This window comes from Triplophysa rosa, unplaced genomic scaffold (genome assembly GCF_024868665.1).
Source record: "Triplophysa rosa unplaced genomic scaffold, Trosa_1v2 scaffold34_ERROPOS727490, whole genome shotgun sequence".
NCBI classification, from domain to species: Eukaryota; Metazoa; Chordata; class Actinopteri; order Cypriniformes; family Nemacheilidae; genus Triplophysa; species Triplophysa rosa.
Window position 1 is genome coordinate 190994 of NW_026634356.1, and position 18976 is coordinate 209969.

General features: G+C 37.2%; 1 protein-coding gene across 1 annotated transcript; it reads right to left on the reverse strand.

Moving 5' to 3' along the window:
- Positions 1 to 203: 203 nt before the first annotated feature.
- On the reverse strand, positions 204 to 10009 carry lsm6 (LSM6 homolog, U6 small nuclear RNA and mRNA degradation associated). The gene is made up of 4 exons (XM_057328008.1): positions 9887 to 10009; positions 9402 to 9500; positions 1638 to 1751; positions 204 to 411 (listed from the first exon to the last, which is right to left on the reverse strand). Exons 2-4 carry the CDS (start codon positions 9493 to 9495, stop codon positions 377 to 379), a joined length of 243 nt encoding a protein of 80 aa, XP_057183991.1. The 5' UTR covers positions 9496 to 9500; positions 9887 to 10009; the 3' UTR covers positions 204 to 376.
- Between the last annotated feature and the right edge of the window lie 8967 nt (positions 10010 to 18976).

Below are 18976 nucleotides of genomic sequence, written 5' to 3' on the forward strand. Positions count from 1 at the left end.
GTTCTGATAAGTGTTTTAAACAGGATAATTTTTCTCAGACGAGTAAATAAATGGCGATGCGTTTCTCTCCAGACTTTTCTAAGTCTATAGACTTTAAAATGCGAATCAATTAATTTCTTACTACGGAATAAATCACAAAATTTTAAAATTCACAGAAACATCTGAAAAGCAAACTGAAGTTATTAAGACCCAAACACAATATCTATGGTTGGAAAAGAAATTATTTACTGCATTACACTGTGCAGACCACCAACACTTTGTGTTACAAAACATTAAAGAAACTTGGATATTATTGTCATGTAACAAAGGATTAAGAATATACAGTAAACAATAATTCAATTATCTAACACTGAATAAAGAAACAAGTAAAATGGCTTCACATCTTCCTCTTCTGGGTACTGATGTATAACACTGGAAGAAAGGGAAAAAATGAATCGTAAATAATGGAAACGCATTTCTATAAAAGGCTGTTCAAACATTACATCAGTAATAGAAAGAAATTAATAACATACAGAGAATTTTCACCCAAAAATGAAAATTCTGTTTCATTTACTCAACACTGTTTCAAATGAGAAAAGATCTTTTGCATAAAGTAAACAATAAGAACATCTTATTGTCATTTGTGCACCACAAGAGAAATATATAATAAGAAAATATCAGTTAAGAATTGCATAAATTTAAAGATCGGGTAACACGCGCAGTTTCTGCCAATCTCATATTAATCTTGAGTACCTATACAGTAGTATTGCATACATCGTATCTTCGAAGAGTATTTAGTTTGATCACATTTATAAAAGAGAGATACAGCTGTACGATTATTTCTGGAAAAACATGAGCTGTTGGAGGCCGGCAGGCAGGACGGAACTAGAGCACGAGCACACAATAACATTACATCATCGCATTAATCCCTTCCTGTTTTTCACATTATACCCGTACCCGCCGATTGCCAACAAAACACAGACATATGACTTAGTTTCACTTACTGCGTGCGGTTCATGGTCGGCATCTTTTAGCACTGGGACCGCACCATCTATCAGTTTCAAACGATCTCCAAATCCAGTGTTATATCCACCGTTTATATAACATCCATCACTGAAATGCCGTGAACAAACAAACTACTGACTTCTCACACTATGGCAAGAGTAACGAGCTGCAGCTGCAGCTCACAGTGCAGCCAATCTTGATGGTAGGTGGGTCTTACTATCGCTCGTCGGTTGGAAATGGGGGCGGGCTATTTCTTTCGCCTTGCCGTGCTTTTATACGAGAATTGCCCAATAAAAGGAATAGGTAGACTTATAAAAAAACTTTTCGAAACAAGTTGGAGTGCTGGGGGAGTGTATCAAGCTCAGAAATACTACGTCATACGTCCAACTCGTTTTTTAAGTTGACCATGTTAAGCATGAGAAGCCAGCACGTTTAACAGTGTAAAGAAGTCAGAATGGATGAAATAGCATGTTACCCGATATTTAAGTAAACAAAGTTATTTTAATTTTGGGGTAAACTATTCCTTCAACAAAGCACCATGACTGCCTAGGTAGCTTGATACAAGAACTCAAACTATAATAAAAATAAAATGCTATAACTATAATACAAAATTTAAAGGAAAAATACTAAAAATGTACAAAGACATTACATACCATTGTTTCCTCTGAGAAATGCATCCCCATATTTGTTCTTCAGCTGACCATTGACATATTCCTCTGTCTGTTCCACAGCAATGTTCATGTAGCCATCAAGGCAAGCAAGAACCCCTGGGGACAAGAGACATACTAGAGATAAGCTTTTAATGCCTGTTGGAGAATTTTCAGCAGCAGTTCCATCAAACAATCTCTGCTAACAGAAGAACTATTAAAAGGGCTCTTTCTCAACCAAATCAATATCACATCACCAACAGCAGCAGCAATGTGCAGGTGCTTAACCAGGTGCTTCATACACCGAGTATTAGGGATGGGTATCGTTAAGATTTTATCGATACCGATATCGATACTGCTTATCGGTACCGGTACTTATCAATACTGTTATTGATACTACACTCTATAATTTGATGCAAAAAACACATGATGTGAAAAGATGTTAAACATTTTAAGTTTCTTTATTACAGCTGAGCTTCAGAACTGCAGTTTACAAGTTACATCTTGTTCTCAAATAAAGGACTTTTATTTTGATGGTTTGCCGCAACGGGGTGTTTGACGGAAGCTTCATTGTTGTGAAACGCGGACGCTGAAAGCTCCACAAGCGCAACCGTGCCACTCTTTTATGGAAGTAAAATAGAGACAAATGTGTTTGAAGCAAAAAGACGTGCTGAATAGCACTAACTGAAAAAAAAAAATGCATTGTATTAACAGTGCTCGCATTTTAAGGTTCTGCAATTCAACATGGTTGCATATTTAAGCTGTGATTTTTTCAAATGTAAAAATTTCACACACAGTTTCACCGTTTAAAAATTCAATAATCAAAATTCACCTTTTAAATTTCATTTAAAAAATTCAACTTGTTATAAAATACAAGCTTTAATATTCGACAGACAATTTTCAGTCCATATAATTTTAAATATCGGTTTAAAAATTCGCTTCCACAAATTCAGTGGTTCAAATTCGACTTGAAATTCAAAGTTTCACATCCGGGAATCCCAGGAGAAGCAATAGAGCGCCGATTCCGCCAATGCATGATCTCTACCTGCTGCCTGTCCGCTTCACCAGCAGGTGGTGCAAGTCGCTTCTGACGAAGACCAAAGCAAGAAATGCAGATACTTTTATATGTTTGCAGCACAGTCCACTCATCTGCTCGATTAAGTGAATTTATATGATCTCATAGATCTCTTCTTATGCATCATCAAGAAAAAAGTTATTGTTTCTTGTACTGGCAGCTTAACTCACCACTATCAGCCCTGGAACGGACATTGAGCACGGGGACAATTCCAGGTGACCTGGAATCAGTGGACTATTCATACATTTATAATATTAATTTAATTATTTAAATATCCTACCAGATCTACTAGTACTGCCTATCTATAGTAAGAGTTTATGTTTGTATTTGGCTTGCTATTTATACGCATTCATTACTTTTTACGTGCATATGATTACCCCCTTGGTTAAGATGGTGTGGGTTAAGTCGGTATGTACATAAAAAGTACACGCAAAACACATGCGTATCATATGCACGAAAAATATAATTTCTGTAGCTCGCCAAACACAAACATAAAATCGTGCTTTTGATAAGCAGGATCTTAAGTCATCAAATAATGATTTGAGTTTCGAGGATAAGAAAATTGTATATGTTACAGTGAATTACTGAATCATACTGTGTTTGAATAAAATAAGCTAATTGCATGAAGCTATTTGAATGACACATGCAATGGTATCTGACTAATGTGCCTGAAAACAAGACAACAAGATTTTAAATACATTAGTTACATAACACCATCACAATAAACTTAACATTTAAATTCAAATATTTTTTTTTATTTCGGTTTAAAACTAAATAGGAAAAATAGCAATAATTATACATTTTAAACAGACAATAGTAGGCTAACTGAAATAGTAGTGAAAACAGATGTAAGAACAAGCCATGAACAATTTTTCATCAGAGAAATATAAATAACAGTCTTTTCTTAAAAACGTAATTGTAAAATATTTAGTAAATGTAGGATATAAATGTAACTTAAACAAACGAATAACTACACCACTTAAAAGAGAAATATCAATGGAAATAATTATGCCTATACTTTTCATCTGAAATCTCAGAACGCAAACAAAATAAAGCCAATTATAACCTATTGTATGAACGAATTAATAAAAAAACAAACTGAAATACTGCAACAATAAAAACACCTATACCTATTAGTTCTGGTATTATGTGAGAAATACGGCAGGACATGCTAAAATTCTTTGTGTCATTTTGTGCTTTTTGCATTCATATTTAGGGCTCTTCCGCATTTCTGTAGCCTATGGTTATTAAAAAGGTGTAGGCTATACTAATCATCTGGTCTGAAGATTAAGCAACATTAAGCGTTTTAGCACGGTACACCAGCCGTGATGGTGTGGTCCGTGGACGCTAAAGGGACAGAGTAGGCTAAAGGCACTTAGCAAATCTTGCAAGCTTATAACGTTTTTGTTCCACCATGCCACCACACATGTTGTGGATATTCAGCTAAATGTTTAGCATAAGTTTAAAGAGGGTAAATTTGATCATTTAACTGAACTGTACACATACATTTTAGACACGTACAGTACGTGTTTCTCCAACGTGGTTTCAGTGTATTTCTGTCATTTAAAATGCATAAATTTAACAATATGTTGACTTATTATGTGAGCATATAGATTAAAAATTATTATACCAAATCGTAATTTCGTTTTGATATGTTATAGTATTGGGTAAGCTAATTAAAAAGAAAGGCTATAGCCTAATATAAAAGTATACGAAATACAATGCGCCAAACAGCAACATCTACAGATAGTTGTGTATATTGCCATGGAGCACTCATATTGTTTTCTGACCAGTAATTAAATATATTTTTCACTGCTCGGCCATGCAAACTGACTTGCATTGAGGTGTATGTTAGAGAGGTCCTCATGTGTCCCAGCGGCTTCGGGTCGTTGACAAAATATGCCTTGGCACAGGTCGTGTCCGATATGGCATCGGGTCTCTGGTAATTTATAATGAATGTGCTTTTACCAATCGCCCCGAAAGACACAAATTAATTACATTTTATGGTTAGGTAAACAACAAATATTTGTTATGCCAAACTTTACAAGACATAATTAGGTTAATATACCGTGAGTGATTTTTTTTAGCATTTAATGAACAGACAGCAACTCAAGCAATTAGCGTGTAGTCATACTCGCATGTTCGTGTGTGGCACATTATTGGGAAACGCACACAGCATGCAACAAAAGTTTTTATCTTTGCGCGTATACATCCATAACGCCGTGAGGTATCTTGCTTGGCTGCAGGCTGCACAAGACGTTTCGGGTCTAGTCGGGTTCTAAAGAAAGTGCTGACTATTTTTATCTGGTCTATTTTATCTGGCCTGCTCAAGAAATTCGCTTGGCTAAAATATCAGTTTTTAACAGTCTCGTATATCTGTCTCGTATTAACAAACGAACGTTTCCACAATTCCACAACATCCAGCATTTTCTGAGAGTCTCAAATTAAAACAAGATCATGCGAGGAAAATAAAAAGAATGTTTATTGAGATTGCAGCTACGTCATATAAACAGAAGCACATGGGAGAGTACGCGTTAAAATCAGAGCATTTGTCAATAAGCTCCTAGTTGAGATCTCAGTTATTTGACCGCTTCAAACACAATACATGTCCTGTAAATGCTGATGATGCATAGTATTTATGTGAACACAATGTGCTGAAGTAAAAAATAACTTAATTCCTTCGAGCCAGAGCAGGAAACCTAATATTTCTGATGTTGATGATGCATAAGAAAAGATCTATGAGATCAAATAAATTCACTTAATCGAGCAGATGAGTGGACTGTGCTGCAAACATATAAAAGTATCTGCATTTCTTGCTTTGGTCTTCGTCAGAACCGACTTGCACCACCTGCTGGTGAAGCGGACAGGCAGCAGGTAGAGATCATGCATTGGCGGAATCGGCGCTCTATTGCTTCTCCTGGGATTCCCGGATGTGAAACTTTGAATTTCAAGCCGAATTTGAACCACTGAATTTGTGGAAGCGAATTTTTAAACCGAAATAATATGGACTGAAAATTGTTTGTCGAAAATTAAAGGTTGTATTCTAAAACAAGTTGAATTTTTTAAGTGAAATTTAAAAGGCGAATTTTGATTATTGAACTTTTTAACGGTGAAATTGTGCGTGAAATGTTTCAATTTGAAATATTCACAGCTTAAATATTCAACCATATTGAATTGCAGACTTTAAAAATGCAAGCACTGGTAATGCAACAGATTTATTTTTGATTAGTGGTAATTCAACATGCTTTTTTGCTTCAAAGACTAATGGCATTGAAATACTTTCATACTCTTTCACTCATAAACACTCAAAACAAGCAAATTACAAATACATCGCGGAAATCATATGGTCCTAGATATCACACATACGTCGAGCAAACTTCGGCCATTCGGACATCAATCAGGGATTGAAAATGATAGGCAGCAGCAGCAGCCTCTAATTCGCCATTTAACACCCGAATACAAAGAGATAAAACAACGCAAGTATCGATAACAGTATCGTTCGTCATGAAGCTTATCGATACTCCGGTATCGACCCAATTTTGTACCGGTCCAAAAAAGTACTGGTTCTCGGTACCCATCCCTACCGAGTATACATTTAAACATACTATAAATAACAATACACAATATATAACAGAATATACAAGACAAAACAGAAACACATACAAGGTACACATAATATACACTCACCTAAAGGATTATTAGGAACACCATACTAATACGGTGTTTGACCCCCTTTCGCCTTCAGAACTGCCTTAATTCTACGTGGCATTGATTCAACAAGGTGCTGAAAGCATTCTTTAGAAATGTTGGCCCATATTGATAGGATAGCATCTTGCAGTTGATGGAGATTTGTGGGATGCACATCCAGGGCACGAAGCTCCCGTTCCACCACATCCCAAAGATGTTCTATCGGGTTGAGATCTGGTGACTGTGGGGGCCATTCTAGTACAGTGAACTCATTGTCATGTTCAAGAAACCAATTTGAAATGATTCGAGCTTTGTGACATGGTGCATTATCCTGCTGGAAGTAGCCATTAGAGGATGGGTACATGGTGGTCATAAAGGGATGGACATGGTCAGAAACAATGCTCAGGTAGGCCGTGGCATTTAAACGATGCCCAATTGGCACTAAGGGGCCTAAAGTGTGCCAAGAAAACATCCCCCACACCATTACACCACCACCACCAGCCTGCACAGTGGTAACAAGGCATGATGGATCCATGTTCTCATTCTGTTTACGCCAAATTCTGACTCTACCATTTGAATGTCTCAACAGAAATCGAGACTCATCAGACCAGGCAACATTTTTCCAGTCTTCAACTGTCCAATTTTGGTGAGCTCGTGCAAATTGTAGCCTCTTTTTCCTATTTGTAGTGGAGATGAGTGGTACCCGGTGGGGTCTTCTGCTGTTGTAGCCCATCTGCCTCAAGGTTGTGCGTGTTGTGGCTTCACAAATGCTTTGCTGCATACCTCGGTTGTAACGAGTGGTTATTTCAGTCAAAGTTGCTCTTCTATCAGCTTGAATCAGTCGGCCCATTCTCCTCTGACCTCTAGCATCAACAAGGCATTTTCGCCCACAGGACTGCCGCATACTGGATGTTTTTCCCTTTTCACACCATTCTTTGTAAACCCTAGAAATGGTTGTGCGTGAAAATCCCAGTAACTGAGCAGATTGTGAAATACTCAGACCGGCCCGTCTGGCACCAACAACCATGCCACGCTCAAAATTGCTTAAATCACCTTTCTTTCCCATTCTGACATTCAGTTTGGAGTTCAGGAGATTGTCTTGACCAGGACCACCACCTAAATGCATTGAAGCAACTGCCATGTGATTGGTTGATTAGATAATTGCATTAATGAGAAATTGAACAGGTGTTCCTAATAATCCTTTAGGTGAGTGTATTTGCATGCACATGTACAACAGGTTATAAGAGGTAGGTGATGGCAAAGCTGATTATTAATATAGTGCAGTGCAGAGTACATCAGAGTCCATAAACCATGAAGGGTAAAGTGGTGATCTGAGTTAAAGTGGTGATCTGAGTTAAAGTGCCATGCGTGGCATTTGATGGAGTGTGGAAATGTTGTATAAAAGCATATCAGAATGTTTGGTGCTAGTCTGTCCCCAAAGCCTGTCCTGTAAACTACTACATTAATATGTTAGTATAGTAATTTTGGATGTATTTATTTTATTTTAAGACAGTCAGGCACATATCATGGTAAGCAAATGTAACGCTTTCATGTCATATTAGACAAAATATTGCTCTGTGATTTGGTGGGTGTAAGTACTTGTACTTGTAATGTACCCGACTGTAAAGTAATCGTATTAACTACTGTGTAATAGTGTTGGCTCGATACCAAAATTCTGGCTTCAGTACGGTACCAGAATCTAATATCGGTACCACAGGTGATCAATAACCAGCCCCAAAATAAATTATTTGAAAAAATATTAATAAGACTGCATGAAACTGCTTTAATGTATATTTTATATATAATTTTTATATTTTATATAGCACCATTTTATTTTTACACTTTTACACTGTATCACTGAAAAATGCTTTGGTTATATAGACTTATCATCATAATCCCACAAATATGAACAATTAAATTTTGAACAACAATTAAATGTTTCAAGTAGGTCTATTTAACAGTAGCATTCAAGATGAAAACTATGATCAATAAAAATAAAACACTGCACAATGTCTTCACTGTATAAAACAAATATGCAATGACTCTAAATAAAGCTAACGTTACAAAAGTTTCATTTTCTCTTTTATTTGTGACACGTTATTTTTTACTTGTACATATTTACATACATACATAGCTTTACACTCTCTATATCTTTATCTTATGTTTATTGTATTGTATTTCTTAATTTTTTATACCCATAGGCCCTTATTTAAATCATTGTGTACTGTATTCGATTGTGTTATGGTCTCTGTGTACTGTTGTTGCTGTTTCTGTGTTCTGGATGCTTCTGTCACCAAAACAAATTCCTTGTATGTGCAAACATACTTGGCAATAAAGCTCTTTCTGATTCTGATTAGGTTACTGTCACTTTACGGCAAATTCTTTTTTGATGCGGATATACATTTAAAACACAACGGACTGTGCTTATGTGAACCTTTTGTGTTTTTGACATAACAGCGTGTGTATTTGACAGTATAAGACGCGAAAGAAAACTTCATGATGATTAGTAGGCTAACTGAGATGTCTGGAACAGAGATAACGTTATATATGCCATGTATGCCGTGGAAGGGGATGAACAGACGCAGCATGTAGAATATACGTTACTCTGAAACAATCTAAAGATCTCTCAGCAAAAGTATAAAGAGCCGAATTTGTAATAAATCACTCACAGTGTCGGTTTAAATGGTCGAAAAAGTGCTTGTAGAGCAATTCATCTTGTTCTTCGATGTTGCGGGTTCTGTGGCATACTGCCGCATAGCGGTGAACTTTGGAACAGCGGTTTTTCAAGTACCGAAACAAGCAAAATTCTGGTATTGAACCGATTGAAATCTAACATGTACCGGTAAATTTCCAGAACCGGTTTACCGCGCAACCCTACTGTGTAACTTATCCCCACAAGCATTAAACACATATAACCAACTTGTACTGGTCTTACATTCTTTAAGATATATAAATATAAAAAGAACCCAAACTGCAAGGTGGCAGCTATTTAACAACATTGGTTTTACCTCTGTAATCCACACCAGAGTTCAGTTTCACCACCACTGGTCTTCCAATGATCTGCTTCAAGAAATCACTCGGTGTCTGCTTCCGGAGACTCATTTTCACTGCAAAAGAAATAATAGCACGTTGGCAAAATAAATATTTTGCTTAGCTGCACTGCTAGCAAAGAAATGTGTTTTGTATCTTCGTGACGTTATTTTAACACTGCCTGGCTATACAAAAGTATATCTAAAAGACTACTCAAGCCAAGATTTAAAATTATTTTGTAAATAGGCTTCGTTAAATCGAATAAAGGTGAGAATACCTATCTTTTAGCATGAGCAGCTACCTAGCCTGTTAGCATTACAATCCACAGTAGTAGCGCAGGATGAACACTTTAGACGTATATAGTGCACAAGTCTTGCATTTTAGGTGAAATTAAATTAAACCTCCTGAAATATAAACCACAACACGTTTATTTAACCAACATTAAACAGTCACGTAACGTTACCTTATTCGATTTCCAACGTATACTGCACGTTTCAGCGGAGTGTTGATGACCAATGGACTGAAGCGCCTACTCTATTTCAATGGTGTTTACACCGCACAGCCAATCAGAGGCTTCGTTAAACTGTCATCGTACGGAAGCCGCTATGGAACAATCATTCTGCGATTAAGAAAGCGAAGAGAAAATGGGCAGGATCCACGTTGGTCATAAATCTTAGCTGTATCTGGAAATTAGATTGTTTAATCAATTTCCATTGTTTGAGGAATGTTATTACAATATGTACTGTGATGCAAGTTACACTTATGAAACAGAATATGAAAACAGAATTTTATGTGCACTGTTAAGTCCACTGTAAGCCTTGTCTAGTAGCAATACTGTGACTAAGAACATGTCAGAGAAAGAATATCCTTAGTGGCCAACAAAATATAATATATGAGGAAGAAAAGGCTGTCTTTTGTTCACAGGAAGAGGAGGGCATGCACCTGAGAGACAGAATCATAAAGCATTTCTGGCGCATCCAGACAGTTTGCTTGTTAGCAGGGCATTGGTAGCCCTGAGGAGGCTAGAGGTTAATTTGGTATCTGGCGCCGTGTTAAACTAAGGTCAGCGCTACAAGTCCTTAAGTCATAAACAAGAGTGGTTAAGAGCCGTGTACACACCTAGGCACAAGTTAATGAATATTCAATGAGTATTTTTTTCCCTGTTGCCTATCTTGGGTTCATGTCCTGAAGGAGAGGAAAGAGTGGGGAATAGTGATCTAATGTGTTTTCCTATCAAAGTAATCATTATTTGAAACAAAATCTCTCATCTGTGATCATAGTTGTCAATAACAGACAATCTTTGTTTTGTGCTTAATGTATACAGATTTTTTGAGCGGTGTGACAGAGAGCATATGCTGTGGTGACCTCCTCAGTGTACCACTGCAGCACGTTCTTGACTTTACTGGAAAAGCGCGAAAGCGAGAAAAACTTGGCTTGTTAAGGGATACTGATTAAAAAACAATAGAGCTGTACAGACACAACTTGGGTTTCACAAGCTTTTTTCTTCATCATTGTGCCTGTTGCTTGGCGAAGGACAGGGAATGTTTCTCTCTAACTTGTGGCCCAAACTGAAGAAACTCTTTACTGACCTGTTTTTCAGACATTGTACGTACTTATGCTTTTCAGTGGAGTACTTTCAAGGTTTTACATATTTGATCATTTACATTATCAAACCCATGACCTTGCAAGCGCCATGCTTTATCTACAGCAATATATACAGTTATGTTATTGTGAACACTGCGATATACAACACTGACTAACCAAAGAGAAAGAAAAAACTTTAACATTTACTCAGCACCGACAATCTGCTCTTTCCACGAGGCTGAGAATAACCCACAGCTATTCTGAAAACAGTAACATGTGGGTAATAGCTGCCCAGTAATGCCAGATGGGACTGTTTTCACCTTGTATTCAAGATGCTGGTGAGCTCAGATGGACAGTGGCACAGTTGATTTGCTGGTACAACCTGCCTCACCTTTCAAAGCCCCCAAAGACCTGAGAGGGAGTGCAGGAAAAATGAAAAGATTACAGAGGCAGCTTCGACATCAGGCTGAAGGGTGTGAGATGGGAGGGGAGGAGGGACCACTCGGTTGCCGCAGGCTGTCCCCAGAAAGAAGACAGAAAGGCAAGGAGAGGAGAGTCTAGACTAGGCTGACCTTTGCAGGCCAGGGCTTTCTCTATAGGGTCAAGTTGGATATGGAGGGGGGATAATGGAAAAACCTCACGGGAGTTTTCAAATGAAATCCAGATTGGCTGCTGGCGTGTAGTTTTTCTCCTCCCCCTTCTCTCTCCCTAATCCCTGCACTGCATGGGGGTAATAGTGTGGAAATGATGGGGGAGCATTGCCTTGATCAAAAATGAGCAATGGAACCTTACTCACCTTTTCTAACACCAAGATGTACGCCCACTATATATCTGCACTGCAAGCCACGTTATCAAATGTGATTTCAGATACTCGTTGCAACCTCTGGACCTTTATCATATCCCTAGCAGAAATGAAAATCTGTCTTATATTAGAAGTCTTGTATAAAGTGAATCTTTTCTTAGCGAATCTATGACAAATATTGATACTAGATCAGTTGTTTGTTTGAGTTAGTTTTGTTTTCAAAAAATCTCAAAAGATTTAACTAAGGGTATTTAGCTGAAAGGTAACATTTTAACAAAACTGGAAACGTGCAACGTTAAATTTGCCATTTTGGAGTCTAACCTTGAGTGAAGATATTCCTCAGCACTCACAATGAACTATTAGCATTGTCTGTCTGCTGTGGAGTTTAAGTGCTAATTGCTAATTAAATAGCCAATTGCTAATTAAAGCTAATGAGACACATCAATATACATAGTCTCTATGCACTCTAACATCTTTAGCGTGGGTAATATATAGTGCCTTGCAAAAGTATTCAGACCCTAAGTCCACATTGAAATTTTGTTCTTTGTGATATTTTTATGTTAGTGTTATCCAGGGCTTTTAACAGGGCTCTCAAGTTTTATCAAAAGTTTTTCCCCTTCTATGGCAGTAAATGGAGGATGAGATCTGTTTGGTCACTGACATTCTTCCAAATACATTCCTATGTTGTGTTTAGCAAAACAAAGACATTTATACAGGTTTGGAGGGTGAGTAAATGATGACAGAATTTTAATTTTTGAGTGAACTGTTCCTTGTGCGCTGTCTTTCAGTTTTACAAGCTAAAAATTATATGATAACTAATTTACCAGGTGCTTTTTTCCAAAATGACTTAGAGTGCACTGAATGTATAATCTTTTGCACTGCTACCACTAGCTACAGGAATGTTTTTTTGTGTGTGTACACATTTAAAACATAATTGTGAGTTTCATACATAAAAAAATATTATATATTCAAACAAGATTTATTGGGGATGTATTCAGTCTTGTAAATTCAAGTCTGATGCCTAGAAGTGCTTCACGTGTTTCAGACCACTACTGTACATACTGACCACCTTTGGCACCCCACTCCTTAACCTACCCTGCAGGTGCTCCACGAACCCACCCAAAAGGCATGGCACAGAGAGTGGGACTCAAGCCAGGCCACCCAATGTAAAGGCTGTTAGATATAAGCTGAGCAGTGTCTGGTTCTTCGGACAAGGTGTTGCTCATTCTTGAGACCTTTTCTCTTAAAGGCTATGCTAATGGGAAGATGGTTCGGTCACTGTAAAGCGTAGCTTTATATGCATAGTTTGATTGCAATTGTCATGACAGTGATGTAAGAAGAAATGTTTGCGACTGAAGGACAGGGGAATTGAGTATACAAAAGGAGCACTTCACAGCCATAAATATGCATTGTGACATTTTGGAACAAAGCCCCCTCATTCCACTTTCATGATGAGTTCAGCTAGCATCCTGTAACATATTGCCCATACAGTTTTACAGTCTTGCCAGATCATCAGGTTTGCTCATTTCAAAAAATGTTTGTGGTTATAGAAAAGATACTATTAAAGCTACGTGCAGGGAAAGCATTGCCCAAGTTGTAAAGCAGATAAAAAAATGAAAAAAGAATGAATGAATGAAATAAAAAAAATCTTAATGGGGTGAGGTTGTGAATTGCAACCAGCAGCTCACTCCAACGCTCATCCCTCACTTCTGAAACAGTACGGTGGCTGACACAGAACTAAGATATCGTCACGTTTTTGCTTCTTTGCCGAAGGAGATAAAATATTTACGAAACGTGGACTGTAGGGCAGTTTGTCCATTTAGGGCTACTGTAGAAACAACATGGCAACTTCCACGTAAGGGGACTCGCAATGTATGTAGATAAAAATAGCTAATTCTAAGGTAATTAAAACGCTTCATTATGTAAGGTCTTTTACATAATCTTTAAAAAAACGTACACATATGACCTTTAAATCATAAATATACATGAAAGATTTTTGCTATTTTAAGCTTCTAACATTTTACTCCAGAGAAACGCCTGTTTACCTCAGAAAATGAGGCTCAAATTCAGTCTTAAACTGAGCTCAAATTCAATTTAAAGTCAGAAGTTAAAGATTTTAATTTCAACCGCATCTTTGTAAAATAACTGTGAAATGCTATTTAAATCCATCTCAAATCTTTACTGTATGTCAACAATAGTCCATTTTATTACATTTTTTACCTGATATGTGGATAATACTGAACAAGAACCATAATAGATAACTCAATTTAAAATCCTGAGCTATAAAAGAGCAACCTCTGAACAATAATTTTTACCCTCTCAGGAGAACAATGAATTGATGTATTAGTAAGATGATTTGCGTATGACTACTATGGGATTGTGGCAGTAATGTAAGAAAATCCTCTCATGGCATTCTTCTCATATTCTTGATATTTATTTTTACAGTCATTAGCATTATCCCCTGAGGAGAGAGAAACATCTCTGCTTTTATAGGCAACCGTCTAACATAGCGATGGTATGCTGGTTTCTAAACACCTCACTGGTTGTTCTAAAAAAGAGATAAAACTCCCGGCTGCCATGAAGCTTGCCTTTCAAATCCTACACTCCTCTCTCCTCGGGTAAGTATCTCTCTCTCTCTCTCTCTCTCTCTCTCTCTCTCTCTCTCTCTTCTTCTCTATCTCTTATAAACACAAGACTCACATACACAAACTCCCACTCTGCCTTTTGACCACCAGTGTTCCCTACCACAGAGAAGTTGTGACTCAGAAGCAGACAAATAGTGGTGTGTACTAGCAGAATATTCATGGCAATGGGAAGTCATGTTGTACTTGATCCTAAAGTTGCTCATTTAGCAAGCGTTCAACAAGGTGAATATGGGTAGATTATGTATGTTGAACAGCACAGTGTCTGACATTAATTTCTTCATTCTCTCCACAGGCATTTTATAGAACATTCCGCAAGTCTGATGTCTCAATAAATCTACCCCACTCTCTGTCTCTCGCTTAGCTTGTCTTAGTGGAATGTCAGCTGGCAAGTACCCAGACATTGAGACTTAGCCTTTCAGAACGTGCCAGTCTCACCCAAGCTCCACATTAGAGCCTCAGAAGTGGGCAAGCACAGAAGCAGCAGTCCTCTTATCAAAGCGCTTGTCCAGCAGGGCTCACGGCTCACTGAACCTCTGATCACCAAATCCTTTGACCTGCCGTTAACCCGCCAGACTCAGAGCGACAGTGACGGAATATTCTGTCGTGGAGAGGACCTACTGGGAGACTACAGAGACCTACAGGGATGAGATGATGTTGGAATTTATCATGCATCAGGCTTGGCATGGGTTTAGACATGACAAAGATTCCTACAGTACCCCACAATGTGTATTGTTACAAAGCAGCTTTACATAAACATTTACATTTTAGAATAAAACTCAAACTGTGACAATAGTTTATTTAGCAATAATGTGACCTTATTTAGTTTTATTTTGTATTTTGTAAACAACATTTGATTGGCTAATAATGTGATGCATGCAGGATGAGTCATCAATATTTTGGTTTGTCTGTATCGGAAAGAATATACATGCATGTACACTATCTTCAAAAGTGAATTGCAACATTTAGAAGGACATATATAAATCAAAAGTTGAACCGTTTTTATTGAGACTGGTCATTTAATCATATGTTCAGATGCACTTTTGAAAAGGACTAAAAGGATTTGCAGCCATGCCATAAAGAATAATTTATGGTTCTACAGAATCTTTTTGTCAAAGGTTCTTAAAGTGACAGTTCACCCAAAAATTAAAATTCTGTCATCGTTTACTCAGCTTCAGGTTATTTCAAGCTAAACACAAAAGGAAGATATTTAGAAGAATGTCAGTAACCAAACAGATCTCATCCCACATTGACTCCCATGTTATTTATTTTCCCTACTATGGCAGTTAATGCAGAAATCTGTTTGGTGAAAACTTTATTTTTTCATGGTTAGGTTGACATTTGCACTGAATTGCCCTTCTTTCTTACATTTTTATAGTCTGTAGAAGCGTTTTCTACTACTATAAAGAACCTTTTGTGCAACAAAGATTCTGCCAAAAGTTATTTATTGAACCATGTGGCCAAAATGGAATTTTTTGGACTCTTTATTTTTTAAGAGTGTTCGCAGGTAGTTTGTACACTGTGTTCTGAAAACCTTTTGAACGACTAGATACATTTGAATCCCTTCTTTATGTTAATTTTAGTTTGTAAATGTAGTCAGATTAAATTGACCTGTTATTTATTATTAATAAGAAGTGGTGATTGATTTGACCTTCATTGATGGATCAGTTCAGTGATCCAGTCCAACTCACTGGTCTACACTGATAGTCCATTACAACATTTATGATGCATTATTAGTGTGTCAATGCAATATTGCTTTCATTTGACGGATGGATTATATGAAATTCCCTCATGTTTCTATGCCATGTTTTCGTGTTTCAGATCTCTCGATTTCAAATACAGGCTACTATACTATCAAATCTAAATTAAGAACTTCATTTTGCCGTTCAGTCGGGTAGAAGCTGCCAGCACTTGGCTGTGTTGGTTTAATATTTTAATGTGTTTAATTATGACAGGATAGGCTCGATAACCTTCTGTGACGTTCAGGCAATTGTCAGCAAATGAATGAGATTACATGACAAGCACTGAATGACAGCGCAACCCGGTGCTCAGTCTTCCCGCCACTTATCTGATGGTAGCCTAGCAACAGATCCCTGACCTGGCATTGACCTCCACCTGATAAGGTCAGCACCTGAAGAGTCTCTCATTGGTGGGCCCAGTGAAGAGAAGGAGGAGCTTTGAAGAAAGGGAGAGAAACGAAGAGAAACAAAGGGAAATGGAGAGAGGGCAGAAATCCCATCAGAGAGACAAAGCCATAGCCACACAAAAGCTTGAGGGCTCGCGTTACAGTGTGTGGATCAAAAGAGAACTGTAATCACCATAGGCTTCAATGATAGTATTTCCCATATGCAAATCAAGAACGGCACATTCAGATGCATTTATACAGTGCTGGAGAAATGGTCAATAAACATTAAGAAGGAAAGTCTGTTACACATTAAAGCATGTAAAACACCACTAAAGCACTGCATAGAATGACATGTCAGCAATATTGTGTAAATACTATTATTTTAATATTTTTAGAAGTGCACTTGCTGCAAAGCCAAATTGATGCAAGAATAGCAAATGTTAAAATAATTACCTTTATAGAGCCTGCATTCAACTGCTAAATGTCAAGCGTTGTGTGTTTTATGGGCTGAGATTGTTCCCTGCTTCTTAGCATCCACAGCTGAGAGGTTTTCCATTTTGTTCGTGTCACCAGTATGACAGTATAATGTATTCAGAATGTATTAAATCAGTCGATTTTGATTGAAATTGATAGAAGCAGATGAGATTTCCAAGGAGATGAGTCTAATAAGAGAGAGAGAGAGAGAGACACTGAACTGAGAACTAATTGACCGCAAATAGACACTTGCAAAATGCAAACAATCCAAATTGACCCTATTTTTTAACATTACACATTTTTGATCCTATTATGAACACTCTATTTATAGTAGTTATAAAAATTTTAACCAAGTAATTAATCCATTAAAACTCCAAGCATCACCAAGCCCTCTTTTTAATAACAGTCATCTAAGCTTTACTTGAAAAAATTAAATCTGGATGTCAAGCCACCCCATACACACACCCACATACACATACACACACATACACATACACATACAGATACAGATACACACACACACACACACACACGCACATACACACACACACGCACGCACACACACACACACACGCGCAGCACGCACGCACGCACACACACACACACACACACACACACACACACACAAACACACACACACACACACACACACAAAAACACACAAACACATACACAAACTAAGAGAGANCAGACACACACACACACACACACACACACACACACACACACATACACACACACACACACACACACACACACATATACACACACACAAACATATCTAATTAATTTATTGAATTTAGAAATAATAATTTTAATGAAACGTATTATATGTCACTTTATATTCACAAGTACATATTAATAATATGGTACTGTCCATCTAATCATGAACTTTTTAATTTAGTCTAAGGCCTCTTTCGCTGGCCTATTCATGTTGCTCTTTAAAGCTCTGTGACCAAGAATAATGTTATAAAAGACAATTAGATTGAAGTCATTTATTCTACCTTATGAAGGGTCTGACCCTCGAAGACTTTAATTGCTTTAATTATTTGATTTCTATGCCACATTTCATGCTTCTTTTGTCTTGAAAGTTTTTTTTCTGATGATTAGCCTCTCAGGCAAAAATGTATTTCGACCTAAAAAAACACCACAGATGACATGCAAATGTTGAAAATTTGTGCATTTCTGTTTTTGGTGCATCTGTGTCCCCTGCATCAACAATGACAAGTTAGTTTGTGTATGTGTATGTGTATGTGTATGTGTATGTGTGTGCGTGTGTGCGTGCATGCGTGTGTGTTATTTAATAAAATAAACAAGGATATTTTCTATATATTAGAGAACTACTTTAACATAGTATAACTGTTCTTGATAACTGATACAGTCATAACTGAGTGGCAGCTTAAAAATACTAAACCTCACTCATTAAACTCAATGTAATATCAAGACTGTACATACTCACACTATTTAATAGAGAACTAATGTAGCTGCGGGTCAAAGGTCGGGGAAAGATGATGGGTCAGGGGTCATCAGTCATTAACTACTGTTCTTAGAAAAACACACAAATTGGAACATAAACAGAAATAACTTTGTTTTAATTGATAGATAATTAGTGGTTTACAGTCTAATCAAAACTAGCAACAGTTAAAATAAGCTGGACGAGTTCCTTAGCGCTTTGTGTGTCAAGGTGGTGGTAAGGTGGCTAATAGACTCTATGCACACAGGGTGTGATGACTTAAAGGGATACTTCACCCAAAAATGAAAATTCTGTCATCATTTACTCACCTTCAAGTTGTTTCAAATGTGTATAAATTTCTTTGTTCTGATTAACACAGAGAAAGATATTCTGAATAATGCTTATAACCAAACATATCTGAACACCCATTGACTACCATAGTAGGAAAAATTACTGTATCATTTTTTTTGTTC

Excerpts from the sequence above, each read along its gene's own strand:
- lsm6 (XM_057328008.1), bottom strand. The coding sequence starts at position 9,495 with ATGAGTCTCCGGAAGCAGACACCGAGTGATTTCTTGAAGCAGATCATT. Across the intron at positions 1,752-9,401 it reads CTCTGGTGTGGATTACAGAG|GGGTTCTTGCTTGCCTTGAT; the intron begins GTAAAACCAATG and ends TCTTGTCCCCAG. Across the intron at positions 412-1,637 it reads ATTTCTCAGAGGAAACAATG|TGTTATACATCAGTACCCAG; the intron begins GTATGTAATGTC and ends CCTTTCTTCCAG.